The sequence below is a fragment of the Melanostigma gelatinosum genome (genome assembly GCF_949748355.1).
Source record: "Melanostigma gelatinosum genome assembly, chromosome: 10".
Lineage (NCBI taxonomy): Eukaryota > Metazoa > Chordata > Actinopteri > Perciformes > Zoarcidae > Melanostigma > Melanostigma gelatinosum.
Window position 1 is genome coordinate 17728575 of NC_136643.1, and position 17502 is coordinate 17746076.

The 17502-nt window shown below is 41.9% G+C and overlaps 1 protein-coding gene across 1 annotated transcript; it reads left to right on the plus strand.

Annotated features, from left to right (window-relative positions):
- Positions 1 to 1175: 1175 nt before the first annotated feature.
- On the plus strand, positions 1176 to 10769 carry LOC306783637 (E3 ubiquitin-protein ligase MARCHF4-like; the record flags this gene model as incomplete). The annotated part of the gene is made up of 4 exons (XM_079277350.1): positions 1176 to 1598; positions 7808 to 7963; positions 8602 to 8794; positions 10348 to 10769. The coding sequence occupies 4 exons, from the start codon at positions 1176 to 1178 to the stop codon at positions 10767 to 10769; spliced, it is 1194 nt and encodes a 397-aa protein (XP_079133476.1).
- Positions 10770 to 17502: the final 6733 nt, after the last annotated feature.

A 17502-nucleotide genomic window follows, 5' to 3' on the forward strand; every position in this document is an offset into this window, starting at 1 on the left:
TTATGTTTAAGTCTATTTTCAACCTTGTTGATATTTGTGTTGAGCAAAACGACACATGTAGCCGAGCAGCTGCTATGAATAATTTGTGTTTGCCATGTGTTGCCTGATGATTGAATTGTTTATGAATAATTTGGGTCCAACTTATTTTTCTGCTCTCTGATGATGAAAGGTTTTAAACATCACCTCCTTTGAACAAAAACAATTCACCATTTCCCTGTGCATTTGTCTCAGTTGTGTGAGTTGGCTGCTTGCATCACTGTGCGGTGGTGACGTGTGGCGTCTGGGAGCTGTCCCAGGAATTATGGTGCTGAAGCTGCAGCACCAATTCAGCAGCCAATGATCACAGGAGAATCCGGGGCTACGGATGCTTTCACCCGGAGCAGGACAGTCCGACAATCGTGTTGGATTTTAACGGAGGGATTTCCACCCATCGGCTTGTTCCTCAGACATGGAGATTCGGTAATTTGGGATGTAAGATTCACGCAGACTTGTCAGCGATCTGCAGTCTGGCAGGAGATTTATGAAAAAAACAAACAGAAACTGTGAGTCGTATACAGTATATCGGGGTATAGCTCGCCAGGTAAGACAGATTGTTCGTCGTGGCACGCCATAGATTGACTTGGTTTGCTTTGAAAGCCCGAGACATCGACTGCAATCTGAGCTCTGATGATTTAAACATGAGTCTTTTAATGTTGTTGTAAAAGCCTATTTAAATTGTAAAGAATGAGCGCTGACATTTTGTTCGTCTGTATCAGTCCTTTGTGTAAAGGCAGATTTGCTTTGTGCTTTGTGCAGGAGAAGCCTGTCTAGATAGTTTATGTTGTACAGAGCAGACAGACAATTAACTGAGTGGCCATAGCTTTATTACTTTAATGCACATATCAATCTAACATGTGGCTTTCCTCTTTTTTTTTGCGGTTTAATTTATTGAACTTAATGGCTTCAGACACTTGTTTGCATCGATGGGATTTATTTGCCTTTTGGATTTACATTCTTGTAGCAAGACAATAAAATACTTTAAATAAGAATATCAAAATAGAAAACTAAAAAGGCTGCTTTAAACCCCAAGAAACACTGGAAATCGCATCCCCACTGTCCATTTCACGACATATGAAGACGTGTTGTGTTCCAGCACCTTCGCATGGTGCTGTGAGTTTGTGGCCGGATACAGCCCGATGCTGCGCAGCCAGGGCATGCTGAAGAGCCGCTGTTGCGTCCTGCTCGGTGACCTGAGGGTGCTCCTTCTCGGGCCACCGACACCGCCGACACCGCTGCCTCCGCTGACCCCCATGAGCGTCCAAGGTACGGAAAGCCATGAAACAGGCGTCGCCGTCCCCGACAACAACAACACGTTAACGCGGAGCCAGCACGCAGGGGACCGGATTGCCCCACCTGCAGCAGGGGCCACCGGGACATCGGCTGGAGAGCGACCGTGCTGGGTTGACGCTGCAGAGCTATCGGCGGCCCTGCGCGGCTGCAGCAGCCCTTCCGACGACTGCTCAAAGGGCAAACTGGAGGAGAGATTCTCCCTCACCAGCTTCACGGAAAGCGGCTTCAGGACTCCCTTGTGCAGGATCTGCTTCCAGGGACCGGAATACGTAAGTCAAAGCATTTTTCCCCATAAATGTTCAATGGTTAAAATAAGATATTTATCTGATCCATGAAATTATTTTTTACGCAACTTCTGTCTGAAATCTGAATGAAATCTGTTTTGGCGTTTTGTTTTGTTTGAATTGGAATCTCTCAACTCGCTCATGTATAGACCAGACCAGGTGATGGGAATGTTTACCATTTAAATCCAAAAAGCATCCCTTCCTGGCAGAGCCTCTTCATGAGGATGCACTGGTCAAACTTTTTTTTCAAAGTGAGAAAACCATACTCCCTGTGTCTTATTAGGGCATCCAGAATCAGAATCAGAACCGTTTATTGCCAAGCAAGTTTTCACCTGCAAGGAATTTGTCGTGGCGGAAGGTGCATAACATTCAACAATAAACAATAACATTTAACTCTCAAAATAACATTTAACTGTCAAATAACACTTAACTGTCGAATAACATTTAACTATCAAAAACAGTCAGCACAGTGCAGGAAATAGAAACATATTTGAAATGTACAATAAGATATGGAATATAGGATATGGAATAAAGTGCACACAAAAACAGATAACAGGACTGTAAACCAAGTGAAGTTTATGAATGTTAAAAGTGACGAGTGTGTTTAAGTAGAGAGACAGGGATGTGCAGGGGAGAGACCAGAAGGCAACAATCTTTCGTGCTCGATCAGGGTCCTTGAAGTGAACAGGTCCTGGAGGGACGGCAGATTGCAGCCAATCACCCTCTCAGCAGAGCGAATGATGCGCTGCAGTCTGCCCTTGTCCTTTGCAGTGGCTGCCGCGTACCAGACCGTGATGGAGCAGAGGATGGACTCAATGATGGCTCTGTAGAAATGCACCAACATTGTCTTTGGCAGGTTGAATTTCTTCAGCTGCCTCAGGAAGTACATCCTCTGCTGAGCCTTCTTGGTGATGGAGCTGATGTTCAGCTCCCACTTGAGGTCCTGGGATATGATGGAGCCCAGGAAGCGGAAGGACTCCACCACGTCGACGGGGGAGTCACCCACAGTGATAGGGGCTGGTGGAGCTGCGTTCTTCCTAAAATCCACAACCATCTCCACTGTCTTTAGAGCGTTGAGCTCTCGGTTTTTCAGACCAGGTCACCGGATGGTCAGTCTCCCACCTGTAGGCGGACTCATCCCCACCAGAGATGAGTCCAATGAGGGTGGTGTCATCCGCGAACTTCAGGAACTTGACGGACTGGTGACTGGAGGTGCAGCTGTTGGTGTACAGGGAGAAGAGCAGAGGGGAAAGAACGCAGCCTTGGGGGGAACCGGTGCTGATGGTCCTGGAGGATGAGACGTGCTTTCCCAGCTTCACGCCCTGCTTCCTGTCATCCACAGATCTGTTGGCTCTGTAAGCGAACTGCAGGGGGTCCAGAAGTGGGTCGGTGAGGGTTTTTAGGTGGGACAGGACAAGGCGTTCAAAGGACTTCATGACCACAGAGGTCAGGGCGACGGGCCTGTAGTCGTTAAGTCCTGTGATCCTTGGTTTTTTAGGGACAGGGATGATGGTGGAGTCCTTGAAGCAGGCTGGAACGTGGCATGTCTCCAGGGAGGTGTTGAAAGCTGAGACTCCTCTGAGCTGGCATCCCACTGCACCCTGCACTTGTCCTTTTTTTTGCGTGGCTTGAAAAGGCAGCTAGAGCAGTGGGAGGATAATGAAAGACCTTGGCCCCATGGTTGACAAGTGTGGAGAATACACAAGAGATTCAGTACCAACTCATTACAGCCAAACACTGTGAATTCGTATCGAAGCATTACATGCATGAAAAAATCGAATAATACCTCTCACTCTGCTGCTCACACGCACCACCTGGAAACAGCAACACAACAGAAGGGATGAGCCTTCACACTGCGCGCCTCCTCCATCTTTATGGCCATATTGATGATAATGTCACACTACATCAATCAGGAGAGGAGAAATCTGAAAGAAGATGGCTGAGGTGTGCCACAATAAATATTATTAAATGATATCAGAGAAGCAAGCAGTTGGCAATTGGCTGACACATTCGTTACAGTGTTTGGCAGAGCCTTTGAGACCACATTGACGAATATGTCACACCTCACCAATTGGTAATGGAGGTCGGGAGTAAAAAGTGTAAAGCATGATAACTGAGGTGTAGAACATCATTCATGATCCGGCAGTCTGTGCTCATGTTGCTTTTCCTTTGTCCAAGCATCAGTTTTACTCAATCATTTCATGGCCATTGCACTGTGTATGGTCTATATATCTCAATGTTGCATCAACTAATTACTCCAACTATGACTGTTTTATGACTTTTTCGACATGTGGAACCATGAACCTTGCTACCTGTGCAGCACTGTGATGTAAATGAAGAAAAGTCCTGCTCTCATATAGGCACATGGAAGGCAATGAATTCTGTGCATCATCCCACCCCCGAGGACATACTTTGTAATTATTACTGACATGGGGTCTACTTGTGAGATTGGAAGACAATGCCTCATCCGTGTAATTCTTTTTTTCCAAAAACTCCAGATAGTCAGCACACTCAGTGTACTGCAGTGCATACAAAGTACCGCTTTCGTAATTTGCAGTGTTTCCCATGCTCCTCCAACTCATCTCATCGATGCGTCCCTGAGACATTGCAGCTAGTCAATATAGCACTTGATTTCATGCCATCTTTTCATTATGCAAGTTCTTATCTATCACCGGCCTTCCTTCTCTTGTCATCTCCGCTGTTGGTTTGGGTGAAGTCCAGATATGGATCTGCTGAGGTGTAAATGAGTACAAAATGCACGACTCTCCATTTGAAAAGAGAGATTGACTGTCTGCGTGTCACTGTGTGATACAGGCAGTGGACACATTAGTTATCCACTGTTCTCCCTTAGCCTCCGTTATGTCACATAGACAGAGGCAGCCATTATCTGATCTGACAATCCACCTCAAAAACATTTCCATCCCCAAGGCTGAGGTACTCAAGACAGACTAAAGAAGGGAGCGTGAGAGACATTGCTTTCCTCAAGCATCGCACTGGAAAAGGGCCTTGAGTGTCTGACAGAGGCGACCATTGAAAAATGATTCTACACTGATTTACACCAAATGATGTAATAAGTCTGTGTAATCGAATTTCTGTCTGTGTTTTTGGTGGCATTTTCTTTGAGGTGCCCTTTGTGATTCACAACCAAAGTCCTTCTGTTTTTAAGAGAAGAAACATTTCTTTCTGAATCTGCGTTCATACAATACTTAACACAATACTGGCATGCCCATTGAAAGGTGTTGGTAGACACTCATATTTCCCATTAATTCAGCAAGGAAACACTGTACGAGGAAACACAAATTGGGAATCTAATACTAAAAGACTTCAGCTTCAGATAATATCCCCTTGATAGCACCGAAAAAACACTGTGGATTTTGTCCCCCATCACCTACACATGAAGCGATATGTTTTTCAGCTAATCTGAGACATATTTCAATCTATTAAAGCTATTTAGCTAAAGGTCAGCGACAAGTTTTATACGGGGCACTGGCTTGCCTTCATAGAGTGCTTGCTTTGTTCAAGCCTGTGCTTTCAGACTTGATCTTGACCCTCAAATAATAAGCAATGGCTCTGCTATATATCTTCAGATCATAGTACCAAAGTTCAGGTAGCCATGTATTATAAAAAGAATATTTCAAAAGTAATTTACAAAGAAATGTAATGAAATATATCAGTGTGTGGGGAATACTTTATTCTTGAATTGTCATGCACTATTACATTGAAGTGCCCTTTGGGGCCAATGCTTCTGCTGTGCTTACTTGAGCTGCATGTTGAGAATATGCCCCCGCTGCTTAGCAAAAAGGTCGTCTTTCCCTCCTAAATCATACCACAGATAATGCACTTGCACAGTGTGCTTGCCTGAGACACAATAAGAAGCCTCGAGGGGTCAAGTTCGCATAATTTTTCTGTATATGGCCCCACAGTGCAGAGGCATTATTCCTCTGTACTCCATCATATGAACATAGGGAATGTCCTCTTCCATTTGTTGGCAATGGGTTATAAACAAGTTACACAAGCACGCACCACGACATATTGTATCCTTGCTGAAGTCTATTATATAGACAGGAGCTGTGAATTCATGAACTTTAATTATACATCATTGTTCTTTTATGCAATTACTTTTAACGGGCCATTAGCTGTAAACAATGAGTGGAACGTCCCCCGTCATTTGTGTCATGAGTCATAACTGGTAAATATGCGTAAATGTGGAATTATGTGACATTTCATTTTTCAGTTATTATTTTCCCTCTAACTTGTTGAATGTGGTTAAAATGTGCATATTAAGCAGTTTTTCAAATGACTGCAGTATTGTAGGTACTTATTTAAAGTTCATGTTTGTGGACTGAATGTCATTGGGAGCTAGTTTATTATACCACAATTTACTTTCACCCACTGTAGAGTTAATAGAGTTCACTTGCATTGATTCCAGACCCTAAAGAAATGTGAATAGTCTCAAATGTAGTTTCATGTCCTGATATATTTTCTCCTCCAACTCCCTGATTTTCCCTCCCTTCTCCTCGACCTGCTCCGTCTGTCCGAGATGTCAGCACAATAATGCCTTGGAGAAATAATTCGGAAACTCACACTGTTTTTGCATTTCTTCCCACAGCCTCCATGCCATATTGATGGTAGACAGGGACTGGGGGTATTTAATATTGAATTAACAATACTGTGGCTTAGGAATTGAATGCCTCGGTGCAGAGAGGTGGAGAGCTTTCTTGCAGCAGAGGTGGTTGGCTAATTTATTTTTTCATTCACTACAGGCCTTTTGTTCGCTCCCATTAAGATTAACACATCTGTACAAAAAGGTCCTGTTTTGAATTTAGTGGATCCAAAGTACTTTATAGGTCAGGACCTGAAAAGGGTGGCCAGCCTATATATTTTGGGTTATCATCTCTATCCAATATGACAAGACTACTAATATATTTGAATGAGCTTGGGGCCCAGGGTGAGAGATTATAAATCTCACATCCTCTGCTGGCTGGATACGGTTTAAAAATAATGACTGGTTCGGCTGAGCACATATTGCTGTTAAATGAAAACCGTATGATGCCAAATTTAGTAAAGTTCGTATTATCACTTTACCTGATGGGTTTGGAGTTCTCAAGCCTGAGCACCTCTCCAGGAGTAAATTGAAGATATAGCCCTGATCAAATGCTTCTTAAAGACAGATCTCTACTCCAGCTTCTGAGGTGCTGAAGTGAAGGTCTGGTTTTCTTTCAGCTACTCAAACTATCTCAGACAGCCAGACTCAAGCTTTTACATTTTCTTCTTTAAGGAAGATCATGTGCAGGCGGAGAAGGACGGCACTGAGAGCAGAAAGTGGAGGAAGGTGAAAATTAAGTATATTCACCTTCACTATTTACAAGTTAGTATTTTAAACTACAAAAGAATATTTATGTATATGTGACAGCCACATTTAATTTAATTTAATTTCAGAGCTGCAGTAACAGTATAGATTTATGGCAGTATTTGTATCGGTTCGTTGGGGTTTGCTCTTTGATAAAAGCTTCTGTGACTAATTCTCCACTTTTCAACTGTACCATAATCAAGTCAGCTCAGTGTAAAGGCAAAGCTTTCATTTCACACCTGAACTGGTGTTCTGCTACAATGTGACTGCATAGTGCTGTGTAATCTGAGTGTGTGTGTGTGTGTATGTGTGTGTGTGTGTGTGTGTGTGTGTGTGTGTGTGCGCATGCTTGCCTGACTGTGCATGCAACGCTCTCAGAAAAGCAATAAGCCAGCACAAAGAACTGCAAAAAATATATATTTATGTGGTTTATATTTATTAAAAGGTTATCTGAGCGGAGTAAATACGGTGAGAAAACAAGGGATTATTAGGTGGTCAACGATTGCTTCAGGGAGATATTTCTCCTGAATCACAAAGCAGGATTTGGGCCGTTGTTATGGTCGAGTCCAGTATTATGAGGCGAAACGTTTACCAACGTTCTTGTTGTAGTCTGTGGCAATTCATTGCCTTCCATGTGCCTATATGAGAGCAGGACTTTTCTTCATTTACATCACAGTGCTGCACAGGTAGCAAGGTTCATGGTTCACCATCATTAACACCGATTGCCTGAACAAGATATCCACTGAAAGTATGAATATTAAACATATATGCATGCATTTAAACGAGCTGAATTATGAAAAACTCAGGTCCTGGGTTGCTGGTATTGATTAGCTCTCTCCCATAGGGGGAGCTCCTGAGCCCATGTCGGTGCAATGGGTCAGTACGCTGCACCCACCATCCCTGCCTCATCAAATGGATCAGCGAGAGAGGATCCTGGGCCTGTGAGCTCTGCTACTACAAATATCAGGTCATTGCCATCAGCACCAAGAACCCACTTCAGGTGAGCTGTAGGTGTAAAGGGCAGCACTGGAGACATTTAAAGGGAAAAGAGCTGGATCAGAAGTCAAGGTTTTATCACTGTGCATGAAAAGTATTGACAAATTGCAGGTTCTTGAAAAGAGGAGGTCCTGGCAAGTTAATCGTCCAATGAAAAACTCAAAATGCTGAGTTCCAAAAGAGAATTGTTGGGGTTTATGAGCATAGGGGTAGATAGCCCCAGACCCCTCTCCACTGGGACTCATTTGGATGCATTTTCGGTTTTCACATCAACATTTATTTGGGACAGAGCACCGTTCTCAGGAATTACACTGTCTTGACTGAAGCTCTAACGCTCTGATCATAAACCGAGGAATTCAACTAAAAAGGAACGTGATGACCGGGACTTCTGTGAGTGGACGTAGAAGTGCTCAACGAATTGGCAGATGTAAATAATTTGAATGTTGCATACACATATGTACCTGAACCTGAAGTGTGAATCTTTTAATGAATGCTTTTTAATCAGGGATTGTACCCATTGATTGTGTCTGTCTCTCGTTGTCACTTACTCTCAATGGATTTGTTCCTGTTTTTTGTCCCTAGTGTTTTCCAAGTACTCAGTAAAGTTAAAAGACAAATGTACTTGTCTGTGTCTTCCTGCAGTGGCAGGCCATCTCCTTGACAGTGATAGAGAAAGTGCAGATAGCAGCAGCCATCTTGGGCTCCCTGTTCCTGATGGCCAGCATCTCCTGGCTGGTGTGGTCGTCTTTCAGCCCGTCCGCCCGGTGGCAGCGACAAGATCTGCTATTCCAGATCTGCTACGGCATGTATGGCTTCATGGATATCGTCTGCATCGGTGAGGTGCTAGATTTCACTTTGGTTTATTACTTGTTTAGTACAATTTTGAACCTCGTAATTCCTCTCTGAATTGATTTGTGCATTTTAAGACAGAATGATATTTAATGTGTTCAGTGTGGTGCATTATGCATTCAACAGGCAGAGCAAACATAATGTCAAAGGTTTTCAGTAGAGTCACTCATCACTCCCGCCGGCTGTGGCTGGAACATTTTGCATTATCGATAATCAATCTATACCACATACCACCACAGAGTCTTGTCATGGTTCACTGGCTTATATTTGAATTACGCACATGATAGTTTGCCACTTTTATTCATACTATTCAGTATATTACAGTTACGATATTAAATATGATGAAATGCTCAGTCAAAACTGAATTAATTAAACATAAATTCAACTTTTGAACATTGAGCTTTCAGCAACTGCAGTGATTTTTATGGCATGTATTGAAATGTGTTTCACTCGATAATTTACTCTAATGACCATCGTGCGCTGAGATAACGCATCAACGCATTTGTAACCATCTTCTGGATTTGTGTGGGTGCCCAGATTCAAACTTGTAGCATCCGCTTTAAGCCTGCTGTCTTCCTCTTGATTGTTTTTCCTGCTATGGCCATGGAATGAAACGCCCTGCTCTGCGTCTAAAAGAAAACTCTTTACTGCCACTGCAGCAGACAGCAGGATAAGAGGAAGAGGAGATTGATTGTCTCCGGTTTGGTGGCGAGGATTGACTGCGGAGTCATTATCGCTGCACTTTAAAGAGATTAACTTGTCACCAGGCAGACACAAAGACCCGACTTTCACTTATCCACCAAGTTGGAGTGGGAGAGAAACAGAGCTGAAGAGCAGAGACAGGATTGTATCAATAAACTCTGTAAATATAGAAAAGGTTGGGAATTATTATTATTATCCATTTTTAGCAGACTGCTACAGCGCAGAGCGGTATGTAACTGCTTACATCAGATGACAAAGTTCTACCATAACTGCAATAAAATACCTTAAAAACTCTGTTCGCTGTATGTGGTGATGCAGTTCTGTATACTGGCTGAAGTGGCGATGATGGTACAGAAGGTAATCAGCTCAGCTTAAGCAGGCAAAACATCCCATTCGTACAGTTTTTCCCTCTATATTACTTTCAAATTGAAAAAAAGCCGTAAACTGTTGGAGTCCAAGCAGCTCTTGTTGCACATGTATTTCAATTTTCCAGATACTGAGTTCAATGAACATAAATCAATAAGCAATTTTAAACTGTGATAAGATTTTATCGAACAACCCCCAGAGAGCAGATGCATCATTTTTGCCAACCCTAAATCCAAAAGTGGTGAGGATTGCTGTGTCGTACGTTGTGCCACGTCTAAAATGTTTCTAAGAAATGAAGATGATATCTCAGGTTGTGGTGCAGTACTTTAAAGATAAGTTGTTTTGTTCTCCTATTCCCTCAGCTAATACTTCAACACAGTGAATCTACCACTGCAGAGATATAGATCACTTTGTGGGGTCATTGAGACTGTTGCCTGTGACGTTGTCTAATTGATACTCTGATCTCCGCAGCACTAATTGTCCACGAGGGACCGTCTGTGTTTCGTATATTCCACCGCTGGCAGGCCGTGAACCAGCAGTGGAAGGTCCTGAACTATAGTAAGTCTATGGACAATGATGACCGGAAGAACGGCACTGTGGACAGGACTCTGTCACAGCGCAGCCCAGGTTATCAGACCGGGGTAGGAGTGTCCACCTCCACCTCCTCACTGATGGTGGTGGCCTCGACAGCTGATGGCTCCACCTCTACAGCCGTGGTGACGGCTGCAGAAGGACTGGGAACACATGTGGACCCCAACAGCGGCAACACAGTGCCAGACCAACACTGTCCCTACAACATCCTCCACCTCCTCAGCCACCTCAGGCAGCCAGAGGTCCGCAGCCAACCCAGCAATAGCACACGAGAGCTGGTCATGAGAGTCACTACAGTCTGAGGAGTCAGTTTGAGGCCTTATCTCACATGGAGGTGAACAATTTATGAACCAGCTGACAGTTTAAAAAAAAGTCTTGTCTCAACTGCACTGGATTAATACCATGTTCTTGTTCGTTTCAAAATGCATCTCTGATGTCCTTACATGCATTGAATAAAAGTCAAAGTTGTTTGATTTGCACAATTGGTTGGAAATGTATTATTTTTTACATTTGAATATGTATTAAAATGTGCAGAGATGTTCAATGCATCTTTGCATGGTGAAGATAATCTAAGCTCAAAGGTCCCCTTGCTATTGATTCAGCGCTTTTAACCGCATCTCAGGTGACACCTCGGCCAGCTCTGTTTGATTAATGAATGCTGGTTGACAACTCCAAATCCTTCATAAGATGATTTATGAGCTTAGATTCTTATCGCCCTTTTCTTTTTGATCTGTCTGTATTACATAGCAATGGTCAAAAAAAAGGTCGAAAGAACTTCCTCTAAATTTGTATCTTTACAATAGAACACCTTCAAACCTTCTGCACCATCGCAATGATAATCAGGGACAATTAAGGGACACAGTCAGCATTTTCCTTATTTAATAAGTGCAGTAGTTCATGAGAAGATTATGAAAAACAAATAACATATCTCTGCATGTTAACTTGATGGACTGCAGCTTTTCTTTATTATCCATGTTGACCACCTCAATAAGTAATCAAATATATGTAAAAAAAAATAGAAGCAGAGACAGTAGGAATTGAAGTTGCTGTGTAAGCTGGGGAAATGTATAAAAGGGTCACAACAACTAAACTCAAGCTCTGGAGCAGTAAACGGGCAGCATAAACTAATTCACAAACCTTCTCTTCGATTTTTACCTTCCTAAATCAATGCTTGTTTGATGCACTGTTTAGTACTTTTGTTCCATCATTTTCTTTCCCGACACCATGATGTGATTTTGTTGCGTTTTGAGAATGCATTTGCTCTTTTCGGAACACATGTTGTGCGCCCTCTTTTCTCAAAGAGGTGCCTTTTACAGTATACCATCCATCCATACAACAATGGGGTTGAAGTACACGAAGGACAGATCATCAGCTAGTTTGCTGAACTGCTTCTACCAGTATCTGCACGCATGAAGACACGTTTCTGCTCCGAAGCAGTGGTGTCACTTGGCAGTCCACTAGACCCATATTCATGTTCACATTTGGCTCACAAAGCTCATCTCTTGCCTCTCAGATTCAGATATGCTCTTTGATATTTCACCACAGCTCTTGTTTCATGTCCATGAAAGATCAGTTTAATCCCAGGGGACACTAGATCTATAAAGCATGTTGTAGGAGGGAAAGAACACTGTTAAAAACATGCTATAGCGGGGCGGACTTATTGATGTTATCCATTTTCTCCCCACAACTTCAACAGACTGACAGTGTGAAGACACTGTGCATTACTCTATGTCCCTCATTCGGATGCAGTCTCCTGAAAAAACATCTTGATGCTTGTAACATCCATTACTCCATAGTGTGAAACATTTTTCAGGAGCTCTGCCTCAGATGCTCTGCTTTTCCAACATGCGTTACATTAAAACAAATCATAAGCTTAAAAAACAGCTGATATGAATGAGGAGCTGAATGTCATGTAATTGTTTTTTTTATTCCTGTAGGTTTCTATGCAAAGCAGCAGTACACTGTAATCTTGTCTTATCAATATAAATATGAACTTTATTGAAGGGAAACAAAGCATAATCATGAAATGCACTACCTGCTTTCTGTTTAGCCTTCAGTGTTCCTCCTAATTGATCTCCAGGTTACCTGGTGGATGTGTTATTTCTTGCAGCTGCTGTTCCTCATCATAATCAAATGCCAGGAGTACAGTATCTGCAGAGAGTCAGGTATAGCACCATGATTTTCTGCTGAATTATTTAAGCCATGAAGTGCTGATATCAATGGGTGGGAGCTGCTGTATGGATCCAGCTTGCAACGAGCTGGGAGGTTGCAGAGAGTTCATCATGATTCAGCTTTCCTCAGTCCTCTGCACAATTGTCTCTTTGAACTCACACGCGCACACACGTAGCTTTGATGAAACCCAAAAAACAACCAAACGCACAGGAATTAAGTCTTTCTGTCAGAATTAATATGTAGTACGTCTCCAGCAGTTTAAATATTTAACTGTGCTCAGTTGCAAATCATGAGATCATAGCTGCACGCTTTGGAAATGACATACTCCATGTTCAAATTAATGTTGGAGCAGGGAGTATGAAGACACACTTGTAACTCTGTATTTTCAACTTTCTCTGTTTTTAACAATTCAAGGTGTGCATTCTATTTCCCTTCATAGTTCTCAGGTTTCATTTAATCAGTGGATCCTCTCAATACTATTCTACCATTGTGAATAATATGTGAACATAAAATGAGACAAAATCTAAGCCAAAGCAGAACTACCGTTGCGGTTTGTAAATTTATGTAAATTTTGACTTGATGCAAACATGAGAAAAAGTAATTCATGAAACTCATCAATTTGATTTTCTATCAAATGTGACAGCTTTTAACATCTCTGCTGAAATAATTGAGGCTCTTTGCAGAGCCTGAACATCTGAAATTCATACAAAGCAGTGACTTCAGACAGAATGTATTCCTCCTGGTTACAGTGTCATAAACCCATAACCATTGTATAAGCATTGCTTTCATCTGCAGAAAATTGAGCCGAAAATGATTTTTGCAGACATATACATGACTGAACCATTGGAAGGGTAAATTGCACAGCTAATGTGTTATTCAAGCGGAATCAGACGGGCAGAATACACCGCATTCACTCTCTGCTACTTCTCCTATACCTTTGAAAATGAAAATGTGCAATTTTTGTTGAGGTGAAATGAAATGACAGTTGTTATCAAGAGGCCAGGATCGGTGATAATGCTCGGAGAAATTGCACGAGAGGCAGCCTTAACACTTATGGTCAGATTCTTCATCTTTTGAATCCATCCTTTTTCCATACAGACTTATACCTGTTCAGAGCCAGGGGCTATGCCTGAAGCAGAATCTTTTGAGTTAATTGTCACAGAACATCTGGGCAATTTAGAGGCTCTAGTTTAATGCATCTGCATGTTTTTAGACTGGGAGGAAACCTGCACGCACACAGGAAGAAACTCCAAACAGGAAGTCTACAGAGGAGATTCAGTGGGAATCGACTTTTACGCGCGAGGAACCAATTGAAAAGATGTAAAATATTCTGTACTTCACTTGTCAAAAAAAAATCTGTAAGATCAGAAATAGAAATGATTCTCAGTAACATGTTTTTGTAGCTTGTGTTCTCCCCCTGGTGGCCCATTAGTGAACTACTCTCTCTCTCTGGCTACTTTGAGTAAAACAGCTTTATATTTACACTTAAGTGGTAACATTTGTGGAGTGGACAGTGATTTACAGGTCTGGACGCAAGAAACTCTTAGTATTGCTACATGAATGTACAGTTCAAACTACAATTGGAATGTATTGTCTTGCTAAGAGTAATTTTACGTGACAAGTGGCATGTCTCTGCAAACACCATACTGCTCACTGTAATGGGTTTTGCTTGTCTGTGTGAAACAATGATACGATACAGTTTAGGCATCAGTAACAAAGTACATTTACTAAAGAACTTCCTCCTTAAATACCCCAAGAGAAATTCAGAAATACAAAATTCAGAAATTGATTCCCTCTCAATGACTTTCAACATGGCAACGGCTGAGTCAGCAGTTTGCAGATAACAGTGCTAACAGCGTTAACAGTGAAAAGCAATGACGCAGCACTGACAACCCTAACAGGGTTTACCTGATGGGGATATGGAGGGTGGCACTGCCGCAACCACGCTGTCGGTCGGGATCAGCTGTAACTGCCGTTTGAGCGCAATGCGGAGCAGCTGCCCTAGTGGGGCATGCTCACATGCACGAGCATGCACTAAAAGCACAGCATAGCAGCTCGTTTTTTGCTGCTATATGAATTTTCTGAATCATGTATATTGCACCCTTAAAACAGTACTTTTAGTTGTAATATGTTTGCATTGTGTTTTGATTATGGACAGTCTTATACATTATAAAAATACAACATATCAGACTTTTTCAAGGATATAAAAAAATGTATTCTTATCCCTAGTGGTGGTATTGATATTGAAGTTTAAAGGTGTTCATTGATAAAACATATATGGGTTCCACAACTAACAATTAGAATATGTTCTGCTAAAAGGATAATGGCCTTTATTTGTTAAATGTAGTCATCATTGCTTTATTAATGTATAAGATATTTGAGTGCTCTGTTTTGAGGAGGTCATCATTGTTCCTTATTCCTGCTCCTCGTGGTGCACAGCTGCTCGTATACCTGTAAATGTTAATCTGGATGGAGTAGGCATTAAAACGAGTGTTACCCGGGAGAAAGCAGCTCAGATTGCCTGCCTCTCTCTTAATCGCTCATTTGCTACCTCAGCATCTCTTCAGATGCACCCCCACCCTACACACACACACACACACACACACACACACACACACACACACACACACACACACACACTATGGTTCTCTATAAACAGCAGCAGCCCTCTGTGAGCAGGTCAATAGCAGCACCACTGCATCTCTCTAGCTGAGCCACTGATGAGGGACTTCCTGAGCACGATGCCTTTGAATGTCGATAAACAGACCGCCTAGTGCACTCATGCATTCCTGCTGATTGTCGCACTGTGTCAGAGTACAGTGTGTGACTTGATTAAAATACATCTCTTAAACTAGGGCACACGCCCTAAATGTCCAATCCTTGTAAACAACAAAGGTTTACAGTGTCTGGGCAATTCTATTGAGCAAACTCTGGATCAGCGATACCATTATTTCCAGATTTGACAGGGCTCTAGTCAGTAATCCCGCTTGCTGTTTTCCACATATTTTTATGTTTTTCAGTGTATTTTCTACATTTTCCTCTCTTTGTTTTGCCTTTGAAGGTGAAGATTTCACCATTCCCTTGAGGATTTAGCTTCATCCACAAATGAGTGTGCATGATGACGGAACTGAATAAACAGCAAATGGTTTATGTGAGGGTCAGCTCTGTTCTCTATCCTTATATGCCCTTTTTTATCCAAGCCTATACCGCTACCTTGCTCCTGGTATCTTACTGGATACATTTCAGTTTTCTAGCCTTTTTTTTGTTCATTCATGTGTTAGTGGAGAAGTCCAATATCATGGACTTTAGCGGCTAAAAAGAAGCAGTAACACATCCGAGTATGAAAACATAATTGATTTATCTAGGATTTCTTGGTCAGCTGTTGGGGAAACTTGCAGTGATATTGTAGGTCTGTTTACCTCACATTACATTTTCACCACAGCATATCTGAACTTGCTTACTAAAGTTAAATGACGCATAAAGTTTCAATCATCGGGACCACTGAGTGAGTGCGCTACAGTTACTGCTGAGGTCTCTGCTCTTGATGTATAGTTTAAAAAAAAGAAGAATGTCATGGGGGCATGAAAAGACAGGCAGTTGTGATCATATATCTGCAGAGTCTGAAAGGAAAATGTCCTTCAGGAGACAATGAAAAATTGATTTTATGTCTCGTGGCAGTGAGAACGAAGCTCATGCTGCAGGCTCTCCAGTGCCATCAAATTCAGAGGACCTGTGTGTGTGTGTGTGTGTGTGTGTGTGTGTGTGTGTGTGTGTGTGTGTGTGTTTTATGGAAAAACACCTCGGTGATGTTGATATATACCAGACCTCTGGTAAAAGACAATTGTAAAAAAAACAGAAGGTTGTCCAAGAAAAAGATGGCTAATGGCCAACATTAGCTGTCAGAGAAGACGCTTTATCGTTCCCCATGTGTTTTATTGGGACGAGACAGTGACCTGGTCAAGAACAGGCTTTAACGATCTCAAGCATCTTTCTGAGAGGATTACTAGAAAGCAGCAGGACATCATGGTGAAGGGTGTTACACAACAAACGTTTACAAGAAAACTCCACAGAGAACTTTTGAGTAAAACTATTTATTAAATACTCGTATAAATCCTTTATTCACAGTACAGAAGTATGTACAAAATGTAGGCTCTGTGAGTAATATTTAGCTTTTTGTTCTATTTCCTATTGATGGATATTCATGCAGCGATGTGTAAATACCTTTTCCATGTTTTAGCTGGTTTACATGATTTTAACTATTGTATACACTGCTGGTCTATAACAATGCATCACAAGAAAAGTGCACAAAATGTGAATACTGAAGTAGTCCCTGAAAACTACACTTAGGCTTCACTGCCTGAGTCAACATACGTGTACTTTATGTATACCATGTGTACAATTCCCCACAACCTAAGGAGATGTATTTAAATAGCTTGTTATATTTCACACGATCCAAAACCCAAACAGAAAAACACTGGAAGCTGCGAGTGTTTCGACATTTTTGCATGAAAAAATGTTTAAACCGATCAAAATAGGCTGATTGAATTATTTTTCTTTTAATCTACGGATTAATTAATCAAATCATTATTTCACAAACTATAATTTTTGGATAGTTGAAGCAGTTAAATTCCAACATGACATCTCTGGTGCTGTGCAGTCTTACAGTATAAACAGACCGGCAGCCTGTGCGGCTCTCTCCATGTAAGGATATGCAGCAGTGGTGTTGAAGTGTTTATAAAGCTGCTGCTGTTTGGAGAGAATCAGTCTGTGGCTCACTTTTATTCTGTCAAATCAGGCAGATAAATAGATCATCACAGCAGCATGTGTTTATTTAAAGCTGCTTTATTTTCCAGATTTACACCA